Raw genomic sequence first — 25,497 nt, 5'->3', positions numbered from 1 at the left:
AAGAGTTTTAGCAACTTGGAACCGAGCTCGTCAAAATATTGTAGACGTACTATTTATCCTGTACACATGCATATCATGTTATCTGGGGACGTGCTTAATTTTTAAATACTTCGTCAGCGTAGGCTATAATGCTATGTAATTGAGAAGATCACATTACGCTGGTACGACCGGTATTTATGATAATAAATGAAAAGAGTCGCGAGAGCAAAATACCAAAGCCAAAATAATTAAGAATTTCACGAACGCATACACATCTACATATATATATATATATATATATATATATATGTAGTTATACACAAAATGAATACGTGGAAATTTGCCAAATGGTAATTATTCCAAGTATTATTATTATTATAGAGAAATAGGTAAGAAGAAAACAAGTTTACACTAATGAACCTTGAGTTACTTACTTGTTAAATGTTTATTTATTATTATTATTAGTAGACTTGTCCTTGAATTTATATAGTTATATAAATATGTATATTGTTAAAATATTCGTCCAGGAAATATAATCCTTTTATTTTTGCTGGTCCTTATAATAACTGTTATCCTTGTAACAAGTAATTGTGCTGGAATTGGTCTGATCGTACGCTGTATACGTATATATATATATATATATATATATTTAATAATAATGCGTTAATAAACGCCGTTACTTTCGTCGCGCGTATACGTTAATCGCTGATAGGAAGAATATAAATATACTGATTTTAGGAATTTAACGATAAATAAAAACTGATTGACAAAAAAACTGAGATCAAAACTGTATGAAAAGAACTGAATAAAACTGTACGTAAATCTGAAGAGAATTATGGTGTGTACGACTGGTCGTGATTAGCTCTGGCACGAGACTGGCGTGTCAGGCGTGGGCGATACAGTCATGCCGCGCGAGAGTGTTACTACGCCGTCACTGCATTACTACGCGGCCGCCGAACCGCCCACGCGTGCTTAACGTGTACAATTAATACGCGCGGCGTAATTATACATAATACTAATACATATAAGTTTTACATTACATTAATACATATATCAGGATTAAGTGAATTTTAAAAGTTGTCACTTAACACAAAACAACAATCTTTACAGTGGAAGCATTCTGTATCGCCAAGACCAAAAAAAGCACGTCAAAGTTGGGGCAATGTTAAGTCAATGTTGATTGTTTTTTTCGATTGTGAAGGTGTTGTACATCACGAATATGCACCAACAGGTCAGACAATCAATAAAGGATACTATGTTCAAATTTTGAAAAGTTTGCGTGATGTAGTAAGAAGAAAATGGCCGCACTTTTGGGAAAGTGGTGACTGGCTTCTCCATCACGATAATGCGCCAGCACAGTCATCCAATCTTGTGCAGCAGTCTTTGAGCAAATACAATATCGCATTGCTACGACAACATCCATACAGTCCCGACATAGCTTATGATGACATTTGGCTGTTTCCCAAACTAAAAAAACCACTCAAAGGATACCGTTTCGATGACAAAACAACGTTTGAAAACAATTCGACGACTGTATTTAAGGCTAGCCCTAAAAGTGAGTTCCAGGACTGTTTTGAAAAGTGGAAACATTGATGGAACCATGTTATTCAATTAAGTGGGGATTACTTTGAAGGATGCCACCCAGATGATAAAGAATAACGCTAGCACGAAAATATAAAGGTAGGCCCGATACTTTCCGGACAGACCTCGTATGTAAAAAAAACTTGCAAATAAATAAAAGGATTCACGTTTTTCATCAATATATAGTAGCCACATCCTTTGCAGCTAGAACGGCAGCACATAGATGAGGTATCGATTCAATCAATTTTATAATTCGTTCTTGAGAGATATTTTGCCATTCTTCTTGAACTTTTACCCACAAATCAGCTTTAATTGCACAAGTTTCAATCTCTCTTTTTAATTTTAATTCTTGCCATAAGTGTTCTATAGGATTTAAATCCGAAGATTGACTTGACCACTCTAAAACACTGACTTTTTTCTAACAAGGGAACCACCCCAACCCGACCTTACCGATTTGAATGATTTTGGGATATGTTGTAATACTTGAAAAAAAATTAGATACGTGTTTTTTTTATCGGCCCATAAGGGCTTTTAAGGGGTGAAATCCGCCCTGAAAATCAACCCCTAAAATCAGTTTTTTTATATTTGTCAGCATCAAATGAATATTTTTCAGTAAACTCAACGTTAAAAAATTTCTTATAAAAAGGCGCTTTTAAGGACATAACATTTATACCGAAGGGTTGCAACCCGCTTTTTAATAGGGGTAAATACACTATTTTTTGTACTGTTTTACGACATGTAATACAGTAAATCAGCTCGAGTGATTTAAAAATCGCACTGATAATGAGAAAATACCAAAATTAAATTGACATGTTTCCTGATTGAAAAAAAAAGATATTTAAGGGGTGTTTCACCCCCTAGAAACCACCTCCGTCAAACTATCAGCAGGATAATCCACCTAACCCTGGTATAAACAAGTTTAGTCGTTTGTTATTTCTTGAAATAATTGAATTTTACACCATAAGCGAGTTATCCCACCTGATTCACATACATCTTATCCACCTACCCCTAACCTATCTAACCTACACCCTTATAAACCACCCTTACCGAACAACATGCGGGCTAACCTTATATAAATAGCGAAAAATAAATGTATTTCTTGAATAACATTCATATTGCATAACAATATGTCCCAAGTATTACAAATTTTATGTAATAATTATTATTTTCTTTTCATTATAAATACAAAAAAGATAAAAATAATTAATAACGGCTTATAAATATAAGATTTGAGACTAAAGTAAATTATAAATAATTATTATGTTTTTTCGAAATTAATAATAACAGTTATAGTATCAGTTTTTTAAAAATATTATTTGCATTGTATTACATATAGCTGTGTATAAAAGAGTAATAATAATAGTTATTATTTTTTAAACGTAAAGTTAATCCGTAATAAAGAAAAATAACAAGTAATAACAGTTAAAAATTATTAATTTCAAAAGTGGAAGTTTAATATAGTTATTATTGATTTTTTAATCATTTACAATTTGTCAATGAGAAAAGAAATTATAACAAATAGTTGATTATATTAATAGTTATAAATAGTTATTATAGTCTCAATTCCTATACTTATAAACTGTTTACTTTTTTCAATTTTCACTTGTGGTTTAGTTTACTTTTTGTTGGTACTTTACTTTGCTGTACACTTTGTCTTATTTACAATTTTGTCTTATCAATGGCTCGAAGAAGATAAGTTATATCAAATCTACGCCCCTTACGATAATAAGACATCCGATACATATTTCATTATTCCTAGTAGTTGAAGAAAAGTCAAGTATTTAAAAAGTTAAAGTTTTTTTATAGTGCTGGATATATAAATAAACTTATTTCTATATTTACATACAAATTTCCCCAACACGAAAATATAGTATATAACAAAAAGAAAAGTTTTTGTCTACTCCGTAAGTATTTATGTCACTTATTATATATAATTTTATTCAAATATTTTGGTTTGTAAAAACGTGAAATATAACTGTTAAAAACGTATGATCGAATTCTATCTATAGACTAGGTTTCCTTTTGTCTTTTGTAAAATTATTCAACTGCAAAAAAGAGTATTTATATCTTGATTTTGTTTTAGATTAAAACATGAAGATCAATCTTTTGAACGTAGTCAATTAATTATCAGCATATTTTCAAAGTTTACAAATACCAGATAGCGAGATTAATTTCAAAGGAATTAAATTGTCAGAAAAATTGAAAGAAATATTAATAGATGCCGTGTATGAGTTTAATGATATTGATGTGATTGTTAGAGAGACGTTAGATTTTCATGAAGATTATAAAGATACTGATGCTAAAATAATCGAAGATGAAGTTCAACATCATTTTCCTGATCCTGATTTTGCTCCAACAAATCAGTGCACAAATGATGATGACGAAATCACATTTGATTATAAATAAAGAGCCGTAGAATTTTGAAAGAGCGGAAAAAACAAAAACTTAAAACTGGATACTGTACAACATAGATTCAAAAAAGTTTCATCTATAAGTCAACTTAAACGTTGGGCGAAAACAATTAATAAAAATGGAACTTACCGAGAAAAAATTGCGCAAATTTGCCAATACACGTTTGATAATTTAAAAGCCGCTATTGCAGCTGGTACGATAGTGCATGATCGAGATATACGGGAATGGACATTGCAAGCTCAAAAAATTGTTGCCCATGAAGATATAAGATTTAAGGCTTCTCAAAATTGGTTACTAAAACTTAAAAAAGCTCATAGAATAGTATCTAGAAAAATAAATAAATTTATCACCAAAAAAAACATTAGAAAGTAAAGAAGAACTACAAACTAATGCTAATGCTTTTGTAGCTGATGTTAAATCATATATACCAGAAATCGGCATTGCAAACTTTTATAATTCAGATCAGAGTGGTTTCCAATTAGAAATGCACTCGGGAAGAACATTAGTAGTTGAAGGAGAAAAGCAGGTGCAATGTCTGGTACAGTCGGTTTCATCGACAACGCACAGTTATACAATTCAGCCAACTATATCAGCAACCGGGAAACTTTTATCACCACTTTTTATAGTATTAAAAGAAAAAAGTGGTCAATTCGGTCCCATCTTCATTATTTAGACCAGAAAATGTGCATGTGGAAGCATCTAAATCTGGAAAATTAACGACAAGTTAGTATATTTTTGTTTATTATAATGCAATGACAGAAAAATTTTGACATTTTTTTATTTTAGATCATTTTAAAATTTGGTTGAAAGAAGTTTTTTACCAAAATGTTGGACCTTAATCTGCACTTTTACTCGACTCTTGGAGTGGACATTGCGATAAAGCTGTAAAGAAAACGATGCCGACAAACAAAATTGTTAATATAAAAAAAATTCCTATAGGAACGACAGGGAACATCCAACCACTCGATGTTTATAGATTTCGTATCTGAAAAAATTTCGTTCGACGTTTATCAGATCAAGTAATTTTGATGGACTATGAAATGAATCTACATTTAAGAAATAACATCATAAAAATGCAGCCTCTTGTCCATAACCAGCTTTCTTCAACAAGATATACAAATATTTTTAAATACGCTTGGTATAAAAGCAGCTACATTGCTGAAAAACCAGCTAAAACATATAACCCTGTTGATTTTAGTTTTGGAGATTCTTGCAATATACATTGCGAAGTAGAAGCATGTAAAAATGTTGTTATAATATGGTGTGGTTAGTGTAAAAGATCATTATGTTCAAACACTTTTTCGATGATTATCATTTCTGTAAGGAATTCGTTGAATGATACATTTTAATTTACCAATAAATAAAAAAAAGAAAAAGATGAAAATTATTATGAAAAATCAAAATATATGTAGTATCACGTACGATGGCTCTTACGTAAATATATTTATATATCAACATACGAATATAAATATATATGTATATATCTATAAATGATAATTAGACCTCGTGTTATTCTCGTGTTTATTTTTAAGAGATATTTCTCGCCATTTTGGTACTATTAAAATAAAATGTATTAAACATATTTTTATTTGTCATAAATTGTTTGAGCTACAGATATATTTTATCAAAAAAAAATAGGATACCCCACGTACGGTGTAGAAATCAATTATTTTAAGAAAAAGCAACTGATAAACTCAATTCTTCCAAAGTTAGGTCTATTAGCCTACATTTGGTTGGGTAAGCGTGGTTTATGGGGGTTTGGTGGGTTAGAGGCAGGTTGGTTAGTTGCGGTAGCTCGCTCATGCATAAGATTAAATTATTTCAAAAAATAACAAACGACTAAACTTGTTTATCCCAGGGTTAGGTGGATTAACCTGCTGATAGTTTGACGGGGGTGGTTTCTAGGGGATGAAACACCCCTTAAATATATTTTTTTTTAAATCAGGAAACACTTCAATTTAATTTTGGTATTTTCTCATTATCAGTGCGATTTTTAAATCACTCGAGCTGATTTACTGTATTACATGTCGTAAAACAGTACAAAAAATAGTGTATTTACCCCTATTAAAAAGGGGGTTGCAACCCTTCGGTATAAGTGTTATGTCCTTAAAAGCGCCTTTTTATAAGAAATTTTTTAACATTGAGTTTACTGAAAAATATTCATTTGATGCTGAGAAATATTAAAAAACTGATTTTAGGGGTTGATTTTCAGGGTGGATTTCACCCCTTAAAAGCCCTTATAGGCCGATAAAAAAAACACATATCTAATTTTTTTTCAAGTATTACAACATATCCCAAAATCATTTAAATCGGTGAGGTCGGGTTGGGGTGGTTCCCTTGTGAGTAAAAACTTGTTGGAGGAGCTGTGATCGATGTTTTGGATCATAATCCCGTTGTAAGATTCATGCTCTTGGAATTTTTTTACGTGCATAAGGCAGCATTACATCTAATATAATATCCCTATACTTGGTAGAGTCCATAATGCTGTCAATTTTGAAAATTGGACCCGCGCCTTTCCAAGAGAAAGCTCCCATAGCCTGATGTTTCCGCCACCGCCGTTTCACGGTTGGTGTTAGATATTGTGGATCATTTCTGGTACCTTTAGGTCGTTGAACATATCTTCTCCCATCTTTTCCAAATAAACTGATTTTAGTTTCATCCAAAAACATCACTTTTTCAGTCTTCAACAGTCCAGCTCCGATGTTCTGTAGCAAATTCTAGTCTGGCGTTCTTACTTTTCTTACTAATCAATGGTTTCTTAAGAGCAACGCAGACCAACGAAGTTCTACTTCGTTTAGTCTTAGAGACACGGTATTTTGACTAATGTCAGCTACATGTTCTTCGCATAATTCACGTGCAATAATAGCAGCATTTTTCTTCACATCTGAGACAGCCTGTCTTTTTATCACTTTATCAATACGCTCAGTCGTTTTTCTAGGTCACCCAGAATTGCGTTTAGCTTTTACAGCATCAGTAGTCTCAAATTTTTTGAGTATATCACTAACTATTGATTTTCCTATAGCTAAAGCTGCCGATATTTCAAGTGAAGTTTTACCTTCATTGAGTAGTTTCAAAACCAATACACGTTTGTCTAATGACGTCCATTTCGGCATATTGATGAATGATAACTGATCGGATAATACAGAATAAATAGCGTACTCAATGTTTACATATCACACGGAGCGAAAGACATTATTTCCTGATTAATAAATACTATTATAAATTTTGGCCGGATATTTATGAAGTATCAAAAACTTTTTTTTGTTATTGTAACGGGGGCAGCGCCTTATTCGGCACTGACGTCACTAATTTATTAAGGGGAGAGTAAGAGAGGCACTTTCGCTCTTTAACAATCGGGGAACGAGAGGATAGGTCGAACGAATAAATAATTTTCCTTACTTGGAACATACAACTTAAATCTATTCAGACAAACAAATACAAAATCGGTTACAATAAAGTTTACATCACGCGCACATATACAGAACAACTTAAACTAACGCGGGAGGACGAATGGCCCGGCGACTAAATCGCCTTGGCCATTTGCCTCCTCACAAAGGAAAGAATACGTCGAAACCTCTCTACCGCATTACGATGAGCGTAGCCGGCAAGTGATCGCCTGGCTACCTATCGTTCCTACGCGGCCGCACCTCACCATGAGAGAGAGAAATACCGGGAGAGAGAGATAACCTGACCTTTGTCCTTGGCGATGAGCCGGCAACGGGGAATTGACCTGGCCACTGGCTGGACGTCTTCCTCGGCGTAGCCCGTGGTGAACCCCCTGGAAGTCATGCCGTGCATGGCGGCGAGGGCGACACTGAATGCCCTGCTGCAGGTGTTGCCGCCACACGTTGCCTCGGCTCGCCCTGGTCTGGTCACTCCTGCACGTGTACTTCTTCTTCTCTCTTTGCGCTGCTACTTCCAACTTCTCTCCTTAGCTTTCTTCCGGGAACTGCCTTACGCGACTTGACGCATGGTCAGCGTTCGCGCTCTCGCCGGGCTCTCCCACCAAGCCCACTCATTAGGCGGCGTGCGACAAAAGCGCTAATTGATCGCGCGTCACACGCCGGCCCGAACCTGCATAGTGCGTGCATAGACGCGCACTCTAGCATGCTCGCTAACTCTCTCTCTCTCTCTCTCTCTCGGTCTCTTTGTCTCTCTCTACCTCATAGTCGTTGCGCTCTTGCTTCTTCGGGCGCTCTCAATCTTGCTCGGCAATCTTCGGCGGCTGGAAAAACATAAAGGCCAGTGGTTAGGCGCAATAAATATATGCGCCGAACGCTGACCACGTCGCCATGCCGAGCGATAAGAGGGAGAGAGAGAAGGAGGGCAGACGAGGAGCAAGCGTACTGCTTGCTCTCGTCACATTATAAATAATTATTAATTGTTATATTTAATTATCTAACTATGTAGTAATGTAGCACAATAAATGTATTTTATAACAGTATATGAAAGTTATCATTTTATACTATTTCAACCACAGTTAATTATAAAATTATGATTGGCCGGATAATTTTGCATGTAACTATAGTTCAGTTGATAATGTATAAGGTTCATTTGTTTAATAACTGTCGCTCTTTTAACTGATTATGACTCAGAAATCTCAACACGTTTTTTGTTCTTTTGATTCATTTCAAATTTAAATACAATTTCGTTGATGTTGCGAACAGTTTGTGCAGTGATTTGTTGTCTTTTACTCAATTTGTTCTCACAGGGAAGTGTTTGTTACTACATAAACTCAAAATACCTTAATCGTACGTTTTGGTTATGTATAAATAGTTACCAATAAGTTGTAAAATGTTTTGAAATCATTCCAATGGAAAAAGATCATTTATTTTATTTTGCAAAGAGTTAATTTTATAAAATTGATGATCTTCATTTTTTTCAAGTTACGAAGCGTCACAAAATCATTTATCATATTTTGACGTTTCAATTAAGTATAAATAGTTGCGTGACTGACGAGTATCTTTTTATTATTAAACCAATCTAAAATATTGTTTATTTTGCTTCAAACATAAAATAAAAATTATAAAACTTATTTATTGGAATTATTTCGTTCAAAACACTGTAGCATATGATTATAATACTCTGATTATATTTTTTCTTCAACAATTATATAAAAAAACAATATATTTCATATAAAAATAAAAAAAAATTAAAAATAATTATTACCCATATATCTAGATACATATTTTTGATTCCATCCGTGGTGGCTGTCCTTGTATAGATAGGTACCTATGGACAAACAGATCCCAATCAAAGCACCAGCAGTTGAGACCATAATCTCAGGCATTTTAATCCAACCTCGTTTCCATAATACTTTGATTTTTCCAGCTATTAAGAAAATTTTTCTATTAAAAAAATACAAAACACAAAATTTGACAAATTGCTTAGGCATAACCATTATTTAGAAAAAATTGTTTAAAGAGATTATGAGTAAAAAACTAAATAATTTTGATTTAGCTTATACCTTTTTAATGCATAATTTATGTACTAAAATCTAGCATTGATGGCAATATATTTCATAAAGTGCTTGTGAATTCTACACATTCTCAACAATATATTTATGTTTTCAGAAAAATAATAAAGTACCAAATATGTAATTTTAAAGTACTAAATATAATTTTAACTTATTTATTAATAGAACAAGTTGCGTAAATCTAGTGTTTTGACATTATGGTAGTCAACATTTTTTTAAAAACAAAAGAATCCCGAAAGTAAATGACATTCAAAATCTAATTTGATCTGGTTTACGAGGGGGGGGTCAATAAGTGTTCACAAAATCCAAGAGATGGTGCTCGCCACGCTTAAATTATGATGTTTTTGGCAAGCAATACAACTAACTAGATATCGTACAAAGTTTCAGCTCGATTCATTAAGTCGTTTTTTTGTGAGCGTTGGTTGAAGACAAAGTTATTGGTTTATTTGAAAAATAGAAAAAACAGAGTTTCGAGCGGTGATGGAACATTTTCATTTGAAAGGCCTTATACCAAAAGAAATCACAGTTGAGCTGAACGCCGTTCATGGCAAGTCTGCCCCTGTGTTTAAGACTGTTTATAACTGGGTAGATGAATTTAAACGCGGCCGTACAACAACAAAAGATGAACATCGTTCAGGACGCCCCGTAGAAGTGAGTACGCCCGAAATGGTCAACAAAATCCACGATATGGTGTTGAGTGATAGAAGATTAAAATTGCAAGAATTAGTTGAGGCCACAGGGGTATCAAAGGGTACAATCATTTCAATTTTGCATGAAAAATTTGGGATGTTAGATTGAAGATTTAGCCCGAAAAGAGCTCGAGCTAAAACCCCGTTATATTTTAGCGCCCAACGTGCATATCAAATTCTCAGGAAACTTGATGCAAAGATAACCTTCGCGGAAACAAAGAAAAAATAAAGAGACTCACCAAGCCAGCGAATGTAAACACCAGTAAGGAAACAAGCAAGACACTTTTGCTTGTGATACGAAAACTCGTGCCGAAAAACATAAAGTGTTTATGTCGTACAGACATACTCTATCGGAATAGCGTGAGCTAAGCGAACGACGCTAACTCACATGTATTTACTGTGATATAAGAAACAGCCTGGACACTGGCGAATACAAGCGTTTACGCATATACATCTCACGTATAAGCGAAAATCACAAAACGATTATTTGTGTATGCATATCAATTCCCGATAAATTGATTTCGATTGTAATATAACCTATCTATATATTTATACATTTTACGAAGCGCTCTATTATTTAATAACATTTTATTTTATTATATATTATTATATACCGATACCGTCGTACAACGCCAAACTAAAATATAATAATAATGTATTAAGATAAATAAAATAATAATCTTAAAAAGAAGAAAGCAAATAAAAGAAAATTATCAAGAACAAATAGAAGAATATAAAACTGAAGATAAATAATAATAAATAAAAACAAGATGTCGGACATAACTAATTTAACTATTTTTAAAACAGAAGTAAATAATAGAATAAAAGAATGGATTAAAACACTACCTAGTGATACATTAAATTCAGTCTTAAACGACCTTGAGCTCAACAATGATGGCTCAATGTACGAACGTGCTAATAAATTATACAGGCAGTTACAAGGCGATTATACCGCGCAAGATTTTGTTGAGACAATCGATAATTTGTCGCTTCAAGCGAAAGAAAGACGCTACCCTCAAGGAAGGCACAAAAGAGCTGAAAGGAGCTTTAATTGCAACAAAAACGTTAAAAGAGAAGGTCGACGAGCTAGAGAAAAATTTATCAAGACTCAAAAGCGAAAACGCTGAACTGCAAAACACAGTTTACAGTCTAAATAATCAAATAAAAACGATAACAGATATCAATAGTAATTTGAAAGTTACTAGACAAGATAAAAATGTTATCTTTAGAGACACGTATAGTCTCATCGACCCAGATCAGTCGCTTGCCCTGTCCTCTTTAGGCATTGAAGAGATTAACCAGGAGCAACGCGCAGAAATCGACCGAATTGTAGAAGAAGTTTTACCTGAAACTCATCATAGCCACATTGGATGTACGTCATGGATCAAACACGACATAGACGTCGGAGAAGCCCAGCCTATCAAACAAAAATATTACCCAGTTTCTCATATTATCGAAATGGAAATGCATGCGCAAGTATACAAGATGCTAGAGGCAAATATAATTCGACGCTCGAAAAGCGAATGGTCGAGTCCAGTCGTCATGGTTCGAAAACCCGACGGATCGTATCGCTTTTGCGTTGATTATCGAAAGGTCAATGCGGTATCAAAGGTGAGCGCTTACCCGCTTCCCTATATGGACGTGATCTTGAGAAAGTTGCAGCACGCTAAGTACATTAGCGCACTGGACTGCTCGGGAGCTTTCCATCAGATCCCTCTTACGGAGCGATCGATGCCGATTACCGCTTTTACAGTCCCTGGCCTAGGGTTATATGAATTCGTAAGAATGCCCTATGGAGTTGCAGGAGGACCAGCAACCTTTCAAATATTAGCGGATATGCTAATTACGCCCGAGATGGAGCCTTATGCCTTCGCCTATATCGATGACCTAATTATAGCGACAGAAACCTATACAGATCATTTAAAATGGCTGACGCATATCCTTGAGAGGATTAAAGAAGCAGGGCTAACCATCAACAGAAAGAAATCACGCATCTGTATGACTGAAGTCCGATATTTAGGTGTCCTAGTCAACAGGGACGGGACTCGTCCTGATCCTGAAAGGGTTCGGCCCATTATTGAGTATCCGCCGCCGAAGAATCTCAAGCAATTGCGTAGGTTTTGAGAAATGGCGTCATGGTATCGGAAGTTCCTGCCCGACTTTGCGAGCATAGCGGACCCGCTTACCACTTTAACTAAGAAAGACACTAAATACGAATGGACAGAGACGCAGCAAGACGCTTTCGAGCGCATAAAAGGCCTGATCGCTACTGGCCCCGTCTTGGCTAGGCCAGACTTTACGGCTCCATTTATTATAGAATGTGACGCCAGCGATACAGGATTAAGCAGTGTACTCTTGCAGCACGTCGGAGACGAAGACAGAGTACTTTGCTACGCCAGTCGAGCACTCAGTACCACCGAGCGAAGGCTTTCGGCCACAGAAAGGGAGTGCCTCGCTGTAATATGGGCAGTCGAAAAGTTCAGACCGTATATAGAAGAATATCACTTTACCGTGATAATCGATCATTACAATCTAAAATGGTTGCGGAACCTAAAACATCCGTACGGCAAGCTAGGACGATGGTCGCTGAGTCTACAGTCCTACAGCTTCGACATCATACATAGAAGAGGAAAACACAAAGTAGTTCCAGACGCTTTGTCGCGAATGTACGAAGTGGATGAAGAAACTACCATCGCTTGCCTAGCTTCGCTTAAAGCGTCTCCGCAAGTCAAGGACCCGTGGTACTTGAAATAGGTGCAAAAAGTTCAAGAGAATCCCACTAAAGACCCATATTGGAAGTATATAGGAGATAAGTTATATATTTACAAACCTGACATTATCGTGGACGATTTGATGGGTACAGATGAAGATGCTTGGAAGCTAGTACTTCCACGAGAACAGAGAGCTCAAGTCTTATCAGAGTGTCATGATAGTCTTACCGCAGGACATCTAGGGCGCTATAAGACCCAAAAGCGAGCCGCGCTTAAATACTATTGGCCTGGCATACACAGAGATGTAGCTCACTACGTTCGTAACTGCCTCGTTTGCCAAAAGACTAAAGTGGAGCAAGTTGCTCCAGCAGGACTGATGGGACGGCACCTAGTCACACGGCCCTGGGAAATCGTGGCGGGCGACACTATGGGCCCTTTTCCTAAGTCAGCACAAGGCTATGAGCATCTATTAATCTTCATCGACCTCTTCACTCGCTGGATTGAGTGTATCCCGCTACGCAAAGCCAACGGGAGAGCGATTAGACGCGAGTTGAAGGAGCGAGTATTCCTGCGATTTGGAATGCCTGATAAGTTTTTATCGGACAAATGTGACTCCATTCAAAAACAAATTGGTAGACAAGTTCTTGGACTCGTTCGGCGTTGTCCACGGCACGTGTGCGCCGTACTCGCCAAAGAGCAACCCAACCGAGAGAGTGAACCGCACGATAAAAACCATGATCAGCGCGTTCATCCAAGAAAATCAACCTGGGATGCTCACAACACGGAATTCGCCTTTGCGTATAACACAGCTATTCACGAAGCAACGCGCGCTAGCACAGCTTTTCTCAATTACGGACGGCATCCCGACCTTCCTCACTCTAAGAAGAGAGCGGAAGACAGAGACATGATCCGAAACCTCGAAGCCGCCGCCATAGAGAATTGGCATGCGAAGCTGGAAAAACTAGGAGATTTTCGCACAGTAGCACTTGAAAATACGCGAATGGCGCAAGATCGCCAAGAGAAATATTACAACGTCAAGCGAAGGAACGTAGAATATCGCGTCGGAGATAAGGTATGGGCCAAAAACCGCCTACTTTCCTCGGCCGCAATGAAAATCGCAGCAAAACTAAGCCCGAAATTCGCAGGACCTTTTGTCGTTACAGCTCGCGTAGGAATGAAATCTTACCAGCTTAGCACCGAAGAAGGTACTGACATAGGCAAGGTAACCGTTTGCGATTTACGCCCTTGTCACGACGAAAAGCAATGTCCAAAAATTGACGAGACGGAGGAATGCGAGTTTAACGTGGAAGACTTGGACCTCTATAATTTGTTCGCAGCAATCCCTAAAACTGACGAGAGCAACGAGCAAAACGAAAAGGAGTTGACCGATAGCGAACTAACCTCCGGCTCAGAACCCTTAACAAAAAGAAGGCATGGCCGACCAAAGGGGAAAAAGAAACTTTCCCCACCGACAGTCCCACTGTCGTCAAGGTAGCTTCGCTCAAGACAACACTAACCTTTGCGTTGCTACCCCACTCTCTGCTTCTACGCTTTCAGCTGCTTCCTAACTAATCTGCTGCTAACCTTTCTACGACTATGTATTATTCCCGGACTGGATTCCAGCAAATAAGAAAAAACCATCTTCTTACTTGTATTGACTCTTACAGATGGACGCTACGTCGGACGCTTTCCAGGAGCTCCAAGCGCTTACCATCGCTTCGATGGAAGACGAGGCGGTCCCAGCAGGTAGTCAGCCCGAGGAACCGGAAGCGGCCAGCACAGAAGAATCACTTCAAGCGGCAGTCCCGCTGGACGTGGAGACTCCCGATACCGAGGAACCAGAGCAGGAAGCGGAGGAGCCCTCCGTTACCCCTCAGGAAGAGACGGAGCCGACCATCAGCGACGGCGCTTCAGCGACGTCACCCGGCGACTCCAGAGATTAAGACGAGCCACCCTCAGGCGAGGTTTATGGGCCATTAGCGCTGGAAGATGCCTGGAAAGAACTGCTGCAGAGTGTCAAGAACGCTCGCACGGCCCGAATGGTGGCAAACGCCGAGGAGACAGCGACCTTCGGCGAGGCTATGGAATTCATCCAGGCTGCAGGCGCCGAAGGAAAACGCTTGGCAGGAGACTACGCCGATAAAATTCAGCGTGAGCTGGACCTAAAGGCGTACCTCGCTCGCCAACGGACCGATTGGCTCAGGCGCCGCTTCGTTGAGGAGGAGAAACGCGTGCTGGTGGAGGCGGTGAACGCTAGACTGCGGGAGGTAGAAAATCTGAGGGCTCAGATGAGAATGCTGGAACGCTCAGCCGAAGACCCCCACCACTGGGTACGCCGACTCCAAGGAACTGGTCACCAGTGGGATTAGGAGTCCACTGCTTCCGCATCACCGCCCCGACCGCGCTCGCCTTCTCCGATGATGATCACTCCGCTTCCATCCAGACCAAGGTCTAGGCCAAGCGATTTCGCTGAGGGGCCGAGACGACCACCCGGATACTTTGCTCTGCAGCACGCCAACCGTACTGAGCCGTGTGGAAAGTGGGACGGGCCACGACGAGATCTGGTGGGCAGGCGTTTTTGCAAGCTGTGCCACCTCACCGGCGTCTCAAGGTCCACCGACTGCCCCAATTTCCAGATCCATCCGAGATGGTTATCGGGATAGCTTGAGGCTTATGCCTACACGGACGCCGAGCTCCGCGCCCGTAGAGAATCACGATAAGCGAATACGCTTAAGCGACAACGCGTTTGTGCGATTTCGCTTCTTCTTTTCCCATTTATTTATTTAGTTACCGTTACCAAGATTGTTACGCGAGCGTGCGTAATCCATAGTAAAGGGGCAGCGCCTCAAATCAAAGAAGAAAAATATTATATTTTTATGTTACTGTATAAGAAAGAAATCTTTTTATATTTTTGTATTAGTAGCGTGAACGCATAAGGAATAAAGTTGTAGGGGAGAAAGAGAGTTCTTTGTCATCCCACATATCTTTCCATTATGCTACTTTATTATAATGACAGATTGCCCAACTTTTCTTTTGAGGATGCAGGAGTTTTCCCTGGAAAATGGAAACGCCTAAAGAGAGAGACCAGGTTTCGAGCTGGTACCCCTAGCTTAGTCTGACAGCAACATCTTTTTTACGCTACGAGAGATTACGGAGAAGTAAGCAAGTACGCAGTGGCGATTATACAAGCCCGAAGATTGCCAGTGATAAGCGAAGACACACAGTGAATGCTGACAGGAATTCCGTCAGCTATAAAGCTTGGAAGCGAGGACTCCCGCGCGAGCGTAGGCTATGAGTAAGCGTGGTCGCGATCTATTGTCCGCGCGTTTCTATCGTTCTAACAACCGACGACAACAACTGTAAGTACCTACTCGATTCTTTTCTCTCTCCTTTGGCTCTCTCTCTCTCTCTCTCTCTCTCTCCTATTGCTTGCGAATTGCATTTGTTGCTTTATTTTTTCGCCCAACCAACGCACTCTGTCATTTTGCTCGGCATTGTGTCTTGCCTCGAGCCGCTTGAAGCGAATTCGTCGTCCGATCTTGCTTGGTCGCTGACAAGATCGGCGCGTTGCGTTTTGTCGTTGCCTCGTTCGCTGCCGCTCACATTTCGTCAACACGCGCGCTTGCATGTAATCGCGAGTGCCTAAATACACAATTCATTTTTACTAAAATCCGCAGTGTCTTATTCCGATACACCTGTCTTATTGCATAACCACTTCGCAGCGAGACTCTTTAGGTTGTCTCTCGCCAAGTAACCTGTAGCTCACGACACTCTCCGCGGGCCGAATTTCTACGTAAAGAAGGAGGCAAGCTGATGCAGCTGGACCCAGGCACTGTCCGCGCTGGCGCACAGGGTCGCCTTGGATAGCGCACTTCGCTTTATTAAAATATTAATCCGCGAGAATTATTTATTATATAGCTGATTTAGCCCGAAAAGAGCTTGAGCTAAAACCCCGTTATAATATATATATATATATATATATATATATATATATATATATATATATATATATATATATATATATAGTGAAAATTCTGAAGAATAATGAATTATGAATGTAAAATAATAAGCTATAACATAATATAAATTTATAGAAATAAATAAGTAAAAAATGCATTTCTCTACCGAAAAAGACAAGTGCTAACCTTCATGTAAATATTAATAAATTATCAATCAATTTTTTGACATCCAAACATTTTTGAAGATGATATGAGCTTCTACGATATGTCATGAAATTTGTTTCGTACTCAATGCATTAACAACAAAAATGTACAAACTCCCAGACTGAAATAGCAAAAAACTTTGACGTTAACATTGTTGATCTACGACTATACTGAGAACGAATGCTGTAGTATTTTGTGTAACCTTTAGACATAAGGTTGAAGTTTACTGTGTTTGTGCTGGAAACTAAAATATTATCTCGAAATAGATATTATCAAGGTCAACAATTCTTTGACATTGTTTTTCGCTGTTTTTCTCATTTTTATCCCGTCGAAAAAGCTGAAAAGTCATCTTCAAACTTTCGCTTATGCAAAAAATGAAATGTGACCTTGACTATAAAAGAAGGTCAAGAGTACTTCAGTAATTTTTTTAGTATTTTTTTCATATTCGGTATATCAAATTACATAGGAAAATGATCTAACATTCTCGCTTCTACTAAAAATAAAATTTAACTTTAAAATATCGATTTTCAAGGTTTCAACAACGTTTCGAGTAGTTTTGAAACTATTTTTTATGTATTCAAAACATCAGATTTTGTGTATAAACTTTAACTAATTTGTGCCACTTGAATGGTAGATGTACCGATCACCCCTGCAGCTTAAAGGTTAATATATAGATACATCTACGTATTCAGCATTCAAAAAATAGTATGATCGTAAATTCAAAGAATAATATTATCGCTTTATGAACTCAGTAGAATTTAAAATTGAAAATAAACTATGGTTTATAAAGAAACCAAGGTTGAAAAAATTAGAGAAAAATATTTATTTAGAATTTTTTGTAATATTAGAATCAACAAAGACAACATTGTAATAAATATTTTCGATTTTACAACTTTCTTTGATTTATGTGGATTTTTGGCGCTTCATATAAACTGCTTCATTAACCCATTAAGGCCCATGCCAAACCTGGGAAAGATAGCGCCAAACTAACTATGCCAATCGTAGCTAAATCGAAAAAAAAAAATACCCGTGTTTTTTCTTTTGCCATTTTCAATTATTTATAAAAAATTATTTAAACAAATTATCAAAAAGTTATTATTTTCAAAAAACTGATAGCGGCAATCGATTCTACGGGAAAAAACATGAAAGAAATGTATGATTGAAAACGATTGGCATAGTTAGTTTGGCGCTATCGGCAATAGATTTTGCTTGGTATTTGGCGTATACACAGGTACCTGACAGACTTGCAATTGTTTATAGCCATTTTACACTAACAAATTGACGTCTGACAAAAAAACGTTACATACATTTCTTTCATGTTTTTTCCCGTAGAATAGATTGCCGCTATCAGTTTTTTGAAAATAATAACTTTTTGATAATTTGTTTAAATAATTTTTTATAAACAATTGAAAATGGCAAAAGAAAAAACACGGGTATTTTTTTTTACGATTTAGCTACGATTGGCATAGTTAGTTTGGCGCTATCTTTCCCAGGTTTGGCCTGGGCCTTAATGGGTTAAAATTTCCGTCTGGAATCAAATTTTTAAATGTGTAACGGCTAATTTAAAGCTCCTTTCAAACCTTTTAAAATGAGCTGTTGAACGATTAAATTATTTATGCACAGTCCGATATATCGCACTTTCAAGGAAATCACTCATCTTATGCCTAATTTAATTGAAAGAAAATTATTCATATTTTCTATCGATTTCGAATCCTTTTATAAAAAAGAGAATCAAGCAAAGTGAACCCCGTTTATTCGTGATTTCATTGCCTGAGAGATGGTCTCATTGTATATGTAACAGACTGTCTATGTGCACGTTTCGCTATGAAGTTGTTATAGTTTAATCTCTATAATTTAAATGGGGGCATGTGGCTCCGCCGAGAGCCAGCCGTAATCTGCCAAATTGTTAGATGTAGGACAATTCATCTTTTTCTCTCACTCTTGCGCAACTGTCTTTCTCGCACCTGCACGTTAGCTGTCTGTCTCACCCGACTAGCCTGCTCGAATTTTCGTCTGACGAGACAGACGTACTTTCAAAATCGTAACGACCGCACGTAATTAATTTATTAATCTTACCAATACATAACGTACGACGAAACACAGAATTTCTTTTTTTTTAATATTTAAAAATAATTAGATTAAAACAGTAGATTGATAGCCAGAACAAATATGTAACTAAATCGTACCTCTTGAAAGTTAACTAACAGTTTAAATGCTCTCCAATCACTACATAGATATAAAAACACATATTACAAACGGAATACTTGTTACTTGATGATTATTCGTCGGTGGAGTAAAGTCGGAATTTCAAAAGATTATCATAAAAATCTTTTGATATGTAGTTTGCATTAAAGTAATTTTAAATGATTTCATACTGCCGTTTTATCAGAAAAAAAAATCAAAAGTCACGATCAAATAAAAGTTGGGTTATAAAATATATAGCAAAAAAACGCGCGTTCACATTTGCTTTGATTAAATCAATGACAGATTGATTGAATATTCTATTCAAATTCTAACATTTTTTCTGATAAATCGACATCACGGATTCATTCAAGTTTAATTTAGCGTAAATTGCGTATTAAAAGGTATTCGTGATAATTTTTTCAAAATTCAACCTTACTTCACGAAGAATAATTATCATGAAGCAACGTGTCGCCCCTTTGTAAAATGTGTTTGCATGTCTGTGTAGTGGCCTTAAATCATTCCATTCGCGATTCAATGATACCGCTACACTACCCTGATCAACGAAATTCACCCATGCTTCTACAAAATTCATAACTTATTGTTAGAAATTGAAATATAAAAAAATAGACAAATTTTTTAATAACTTTTTAATTTACTGTAACGGTCCTGTCTGATTTGTCTCCTATTTTCCTCTGCAAAACGGCAACCCGTCACACACGAGACAATTAAAGAAAATAGGTAATTGAGCGTAGGCGCTTTTCACACGTATATGCAAATGTGTTAGGGCAACTCTGCGAAAACATTACCATATAAGAAGCGTGACGTCACGACCGTGGGAAAATTTATTGTTTACAACCGAAAATCGTTAATTATAAAGTTTTTTAAACGAACAAAAGTACTTCTTAGTTAAATTTGATGTGCTGATCCTGAATTTCATGTTAATTTAACTCTCAAATCGATATTTGTTAGTCAAATCTAATTTACAAGTTAACATTGTTAGTTATTTTGCAATAAACAACGATATTGTTATTTCAAGTATGCGATTACAATCTCGACGTATTAAAACAGAAAAGCAAGAATTTGACACTTTGATAACCCATTATTAACTGAGTTATCAATAAATAAACAATTTATAAATTTTTTAAACAATTAAAATGACACGGTTAGATAGAAAATCGATCATAAGTATCTGTAAAATTGATGATTATGATTGTTACTAATTTGCTGATTTTTAAACCGCTAAAAAAGAAAATTGCAAATCTGTTTTTTAATTATTATTCAAAATTAGAGAGTAACATTAATCATCTTTTATATGGATAACAATCTTCTAACCACAAGCGATTTTTCCATGTGAAAATTTTCCACAATTTTATTGTAAAAATGTCGTAAATTGATTATTAAATTGTATAGCTTATAACTTTAAGAGGCGATTTTTCCTAGAGATGCAATTTATATTAAAAAATTCATCTTTTCCAGTTTAATTTTTTAAATCGCATAATTGTAAATTCGATCGAGCCATTTTGCAATAAAACGTGTACAAAATTTGCGTCAAAGACAAAAATAGCGTTGTAGGGGCTACCAAGCGTAGAAAGGAGCCCATTTCGCATGTATAAATTCGCTCGTCGCTGCGGCAAAAGGACTCACTTTCCTACCTTGCTTAGCAGCGCGAGCACTGTTGTTGAAATAAAGCCTCAGCTGTCTCCTGAGACGAATTTCTTGATCAGTGGTTAGCCTGTTAAACTCCCATCCTACAGATCTCTAAGCGCTCAACTCATGAGACCATCTCTCTCATGAGAAAAAAGCAGCCTTAGAGATCTTCCCTTCTGAAATATACTTGCTGTTAAGAGATCAGATTGAGCAGTAATTGCGGCGCTGTCGGGCCTTTCCCGATAGATGCAATTGCTCTCAATCGCATCTCGAAAACAACTCATCAAGTTGGGAAGCCTCGTGGTTTGCCACTCGAAAGACTTTCTTTTGATCATTTAGATTGCGCGTGTGTCAAATTCTTGCTTTTTTCGGAAACGTTATTGCGAATTTACTGTAAAGAGTCCGAACTTTTATTTTCATAACGCGAGAAACACTCAAACGTTACATTACAAAATAAGGATTATATTTATCTATCGATTTCAGGTATTTCTAATTTGTTTAAAATGCAGGAATATTAATTTTATTTATTAATTTGTACTTTTTTCTGTATTAATTTTCAAAACTTCGGTTAATCCTCAGCTTTCTTTCTTAGCTGCCAGGGCGGCGCAGTGGATTAGTTAAATCGCGAATAGAATTACTATTGAAAATGTTAAAAGTTTTATTCAAATTATTCAACATATTTGTTAAAGCTGATTATCAATTGAAATCTTTATATGGAATCTATATTATCAACTAGTAAAACAATTAATGAAATATTATATACGGAGAAAGATAAATTAATTTCTGATAATTTGCTTATTTGTTTTGAAATATGAAAAGAAAATAATTATATACAAGTTGGTAATAGAAATAACCTTTAACGTTATTTAGAAATGATGGGTAAAGAATTGGCAGATTACGTGATTGATTTTATTGATAATCTTGAAATAGACCAATTTGATGAAATTTATCTAGAATGTGAACTAAACATGACTTATTATTAGTTAAGTATTGTACAAGATATAGAAGACTTTAGTAACAATGTACAACTTCAATTTTCAGGTAAATGTTGATATTCTATGATCATACGAGGGTGATCCGATAAGTTCTTAGCCTCACCGCCCGATGGCGCCACTCTCGTAAAAAAAATATTCTATCACGTAGTACAACTATCTCGATGGTTACTGTCAAGATTTCAGCCGGATCGGAGTTGTAGTTTATTTTTGAGAGCATGTGAAAGCAAGTGTGTCCGTTGATTTTTGAAAAATGGAAAAAGAGCAGTATCGGTCGGTGATTCGATTCTTGTTTTTGGAAGGGAAATCGCGCAGCGAAATTAAAAAGCGCTTGGATGCTGTGTATGGTGACTCTTCTCCTTCAATGGCGACCGTCAAAAATTTGTTTAACGAGTTTCAACGTGGTCGCACGTCGATTTTTGAAGAGCCACGTCCAGGTGCTCCGAAAACGGCTACCACGGAGGATAACGTGACAAAAATTCACGATCTCGTATTGGCAGATCGACGATTGAAGGTGCGCGAGATAGCTAAGATTGTAGGCATCTCAAAAGACCGCGTGGGTCATGTCCTGCATGAAATTTTGGGCATGAGAAAGCTGTCGGCGCGATGGGTGCCACGTTTGCTCACTCCGGACAACAAGCACAACCGTGAGACAACTTCAGAGCAATGTCTGACGGTGTTTAAGCGCAATCCGAAGGAGTTTCTGTGTCGTTTCGTGACAGTCGACGAAATATGCATCCACTGGTATACACCAGAGACCAAGGAATAGTCGAAACAGTGTACTTTACCCGGCAAAAGTGCTCCGAAGAATGCGAAGACTGCCCTATCGGCCGCAAAGGTAATGGCCACCGTTTTCTGGGATTCACAAGGTGTGATCTACATCGACTACCTGGAGAGGGGCAAAACGGTCACAGGGCTGTACTATGCCGAATTATTGGGCCGATTCGACGTCGAATTGCAGAAAAAACGGCCCCACTTGGCGAAGAAAAAAGTGCCCTTCCACCATGACAACGCACCGGCTCACACCTTCGCCGTCGCCATAGCCAAATTGGTCGAATTAGGCTACGAACTGCTGCCCCATCCACCGTATTCTCCAGATTTAGCCCCGTGCGACTTCTTTTTGTTTCCAAACTTGAAAAAGTCACTCGCCGGGCAGAAATTTAGTCGAATGAGGAGGTAATCGCTGCCACGGTAGGCTACTTTTCAGACCTCGAGGAAACGTATTTTTTAGACGGGTTAAAGAAGTTGGAGCATCGCTGGGCCAAGTGTATCGAACTTAAAGGAGACTATGTTGAAAAATAAAACGCCACTTTTCCAAAATTTTCGTTTTTCTTTTGTAGGTTAAGTACTTATCGGAGCACCCTCGTATATTAAGTTTTTTAATAGTTCTTATTGTGAGCTAATGATAGAAGACATCAATCAAATTAATTTAACTAACTTAACATTAACTTTTTATGAACAAACTATGTTTTTTAAACATTTTAAAACATTTTTTAGCATTTTTTTGTTATTTTACGGATGATCTCCTGAACATCACTTTTCTTTAGATTTTTTTGAAACGTTGGAAATGAATTTCTTTTTTTTAATAATCTAAACAGTAGTATATTAAAATTATAGATATCGATATTAGAAATCGAGATATACACCCTCAAAGTTTAGATAATTAACTGTAACGGGGGAGGTTATCTAACAAAATGGAAAATTTATTTAAGCACAAACTCCCACGATGCAGAGCTAACCGCCGCTCCGTTAAACACGTATAGTTGTACGTGTATCCTTTTTACGTCAGATGATTTCGTTTTGGTGTCTTCTTTCCAACTGAATTGAATTCACCTTAAGTCACTTGACTTGTGACACTCGATGTATCTTAGGAGTGAGTGGCTTTATGCCTAATCCGCTTAATCCTCTAGATGAAATCGGATTAAAACCTAAGCTTTTATAAATCACTTAAGCTAATAGGAAATGAAATGACGTAATCGGCGAATAAAATTAACTAACTTTAATTAATAAAAACTACAGTCTTTTATGGGCCGAAAAACTAACGCACGCGAATAGGATTTACAATGAATTATTAATATTCGGTGAGAGAGAGAGAGAGAGAGAGAAGATTCGAAAATTACCACGAAACTAACGCTCGGCGCGAATACAAAAATATTCAATATCGCGGTTGACAAAATACTTCCGAACGTATTTTGTCACGCAACAATAAAGGGAAGTGCACCTACACTACGGTGCAATTACGGTGATCAGCCGTAATTGTTGATGAAAAAAATCAACTACCAACGCTCCTCCAATTGCTCAGCTGCGCTGCCTCACTCTCCAATCTGCTGCAATTTGCTGCTTCTGTACTGCTGCTGCTTGTTGCCGCGATAATGCCGTTACACTAACGCACGTAAAAATCGTCCCAGAAAACTTTGTAAACGATGAAACACAGTGCAAAATAATTTAGCGGTATTATCGCGAAACCAGCTGAGGCGTAACTGCCTATTTCAAACGCTCGGGCGCCCTCTCTCTCTCTCTCTCTCTCTCTCTCTCTCTCTCTCCTCTCACACGACTGCAGACCCACTACCGGCATTTTCATCATGTTCACTCTGTATTGTTGCGATGTCTGGGTCCTTGTGTCTCATCTGTAACCTCACGGTTAGACGGAAAGATCGCTCAATCCAATGCTCTGTTTGTCTCTCGCTATACCACGCTAGCTGCGCTGCTTCAACCGATTCCACATCTCTTCCTTGTTGCTCATCTCCTCCAAGCAATTTTTCGACTGGTTCCTCCCCCTCTGATATCGTTGTGCCTACGTCACAGCTAACTCCTCCCATTATCCAATCGGACCTCTATCAGGCCCCGCCCTCACGAAAGCGGCCATCGTCACCTCTGGCCTCGCCCCATAGGCAAGCGGCTAAGCAACCACGCTCTTCTCCTAGTCTTGATTTTAATTGCTCTCTTGCAATTTCGGAGGGAACCACTAAAATGGTTAACAACAGCTCAGACGACACACCTCCTTCCTGGTTCACCAAGTTCGTTGATCGTTATTCGACTGATCAACAGGAGAGCAAAGAACTCCACCTGAGAACTCTCGATGCAGTTTCGGTTGTCTCTCAGAAAGCAGATGCACTTAAATCGCAGGTCAACTATATGCTCTTGAAATCCACGCTTAATGACGAACGCGAAGTCCTAGTCTCGGGCATTCCTAGAGCGGCTAACCTGACACCGATTCAAGCCATGGACACACTGCGGCGAGCACTCGGCGTTCATTACCTGCTTAAATGCATCGTTCACTCGAGGGACTGGACTGGGGTCAAGTCCAACATACAGCCGAACAACGCTGCTTCTCTGCATATAGCCCAAGATCAGCAACGGCTACCCTATGCAGCTCGTTTTCCCCTCACTACCGCTCACGTTTTCAAGTTCTTGACTACCGACAACAGAAACGATCTCATCAAGGTCGCCGCGAAGCTCGCGAAAATCTCGGCTCAAGACATTTTTGGATGTGGAGGTAACGGCAGAATCAGTATCAGAGCACTCTGGCCAAAACCCATCCATGACCTCTACAACTTTTGTGCTCGTAAGGCTGATGCTTTGAGGTTTGCAAGACCAGTGGTTCGAGACATGATAGTTTACATGCGTGAAACTAACTCTTCTCAACTCTTACCCATCACGTCG

At 37.7% G+C, this 25,497-nt stretch overlaps 1 protein-coding gene across 5 annotated transcripts in view; it reads right to left on the bottom strand.

The window, feature by feature from the left end:
- The window catches only part of LOC131674545 (protein GVQW3-like), a 119,402-nt gene that overhangs the window by 79,227 nt on the left and 14,678 nt on the right, over positions 1-25,497 (bottom strand). For 4 of the 5 annotated variants that reach the window (XR_009302885.1, XM_058953317.1, XM_058953555.1 and 1 more), the window contains exon 2: positions 9,142-9,303. The exons of the other annotated variant lie outside the window; for it this stretch is intronic. Coding sequence is in view for 3 of the 4 variants with exons in the window: in XM_058953317.1 (XP_058809300.1) it covers positions 9,142-9,303 (162 nt within the window). In the remaining variant the exon portion in view is untranslated. The remainder of the gene's footprint in view (positions 1-9,141; positions 9,304-25,497) is intronic. 5 annotated transcript variants of the gene reach the window in all.

This window comes from Phymastichus coffea, unplaced genomic scaffold (genome assembly GCF_024137745.1).
Source record: "Phymastichus coffea isolate CEN01 unplaced genomic scaffold, Cenicafe_Pcof_1.1 PCOF00001, whole genome shotgun sequence".
Lineage (NCBI taxonomy): Eukaryota > Metazoa > Arthropoda > Insecta > Hymenoptera > Eulophidae > Phymastichus > Phymastichus coffea.
The sequence above is the reverse complement of the archived record's forward strand: the minus strand, read 5'-3'. Positions and strand labels throughout refer to the sequence as shown.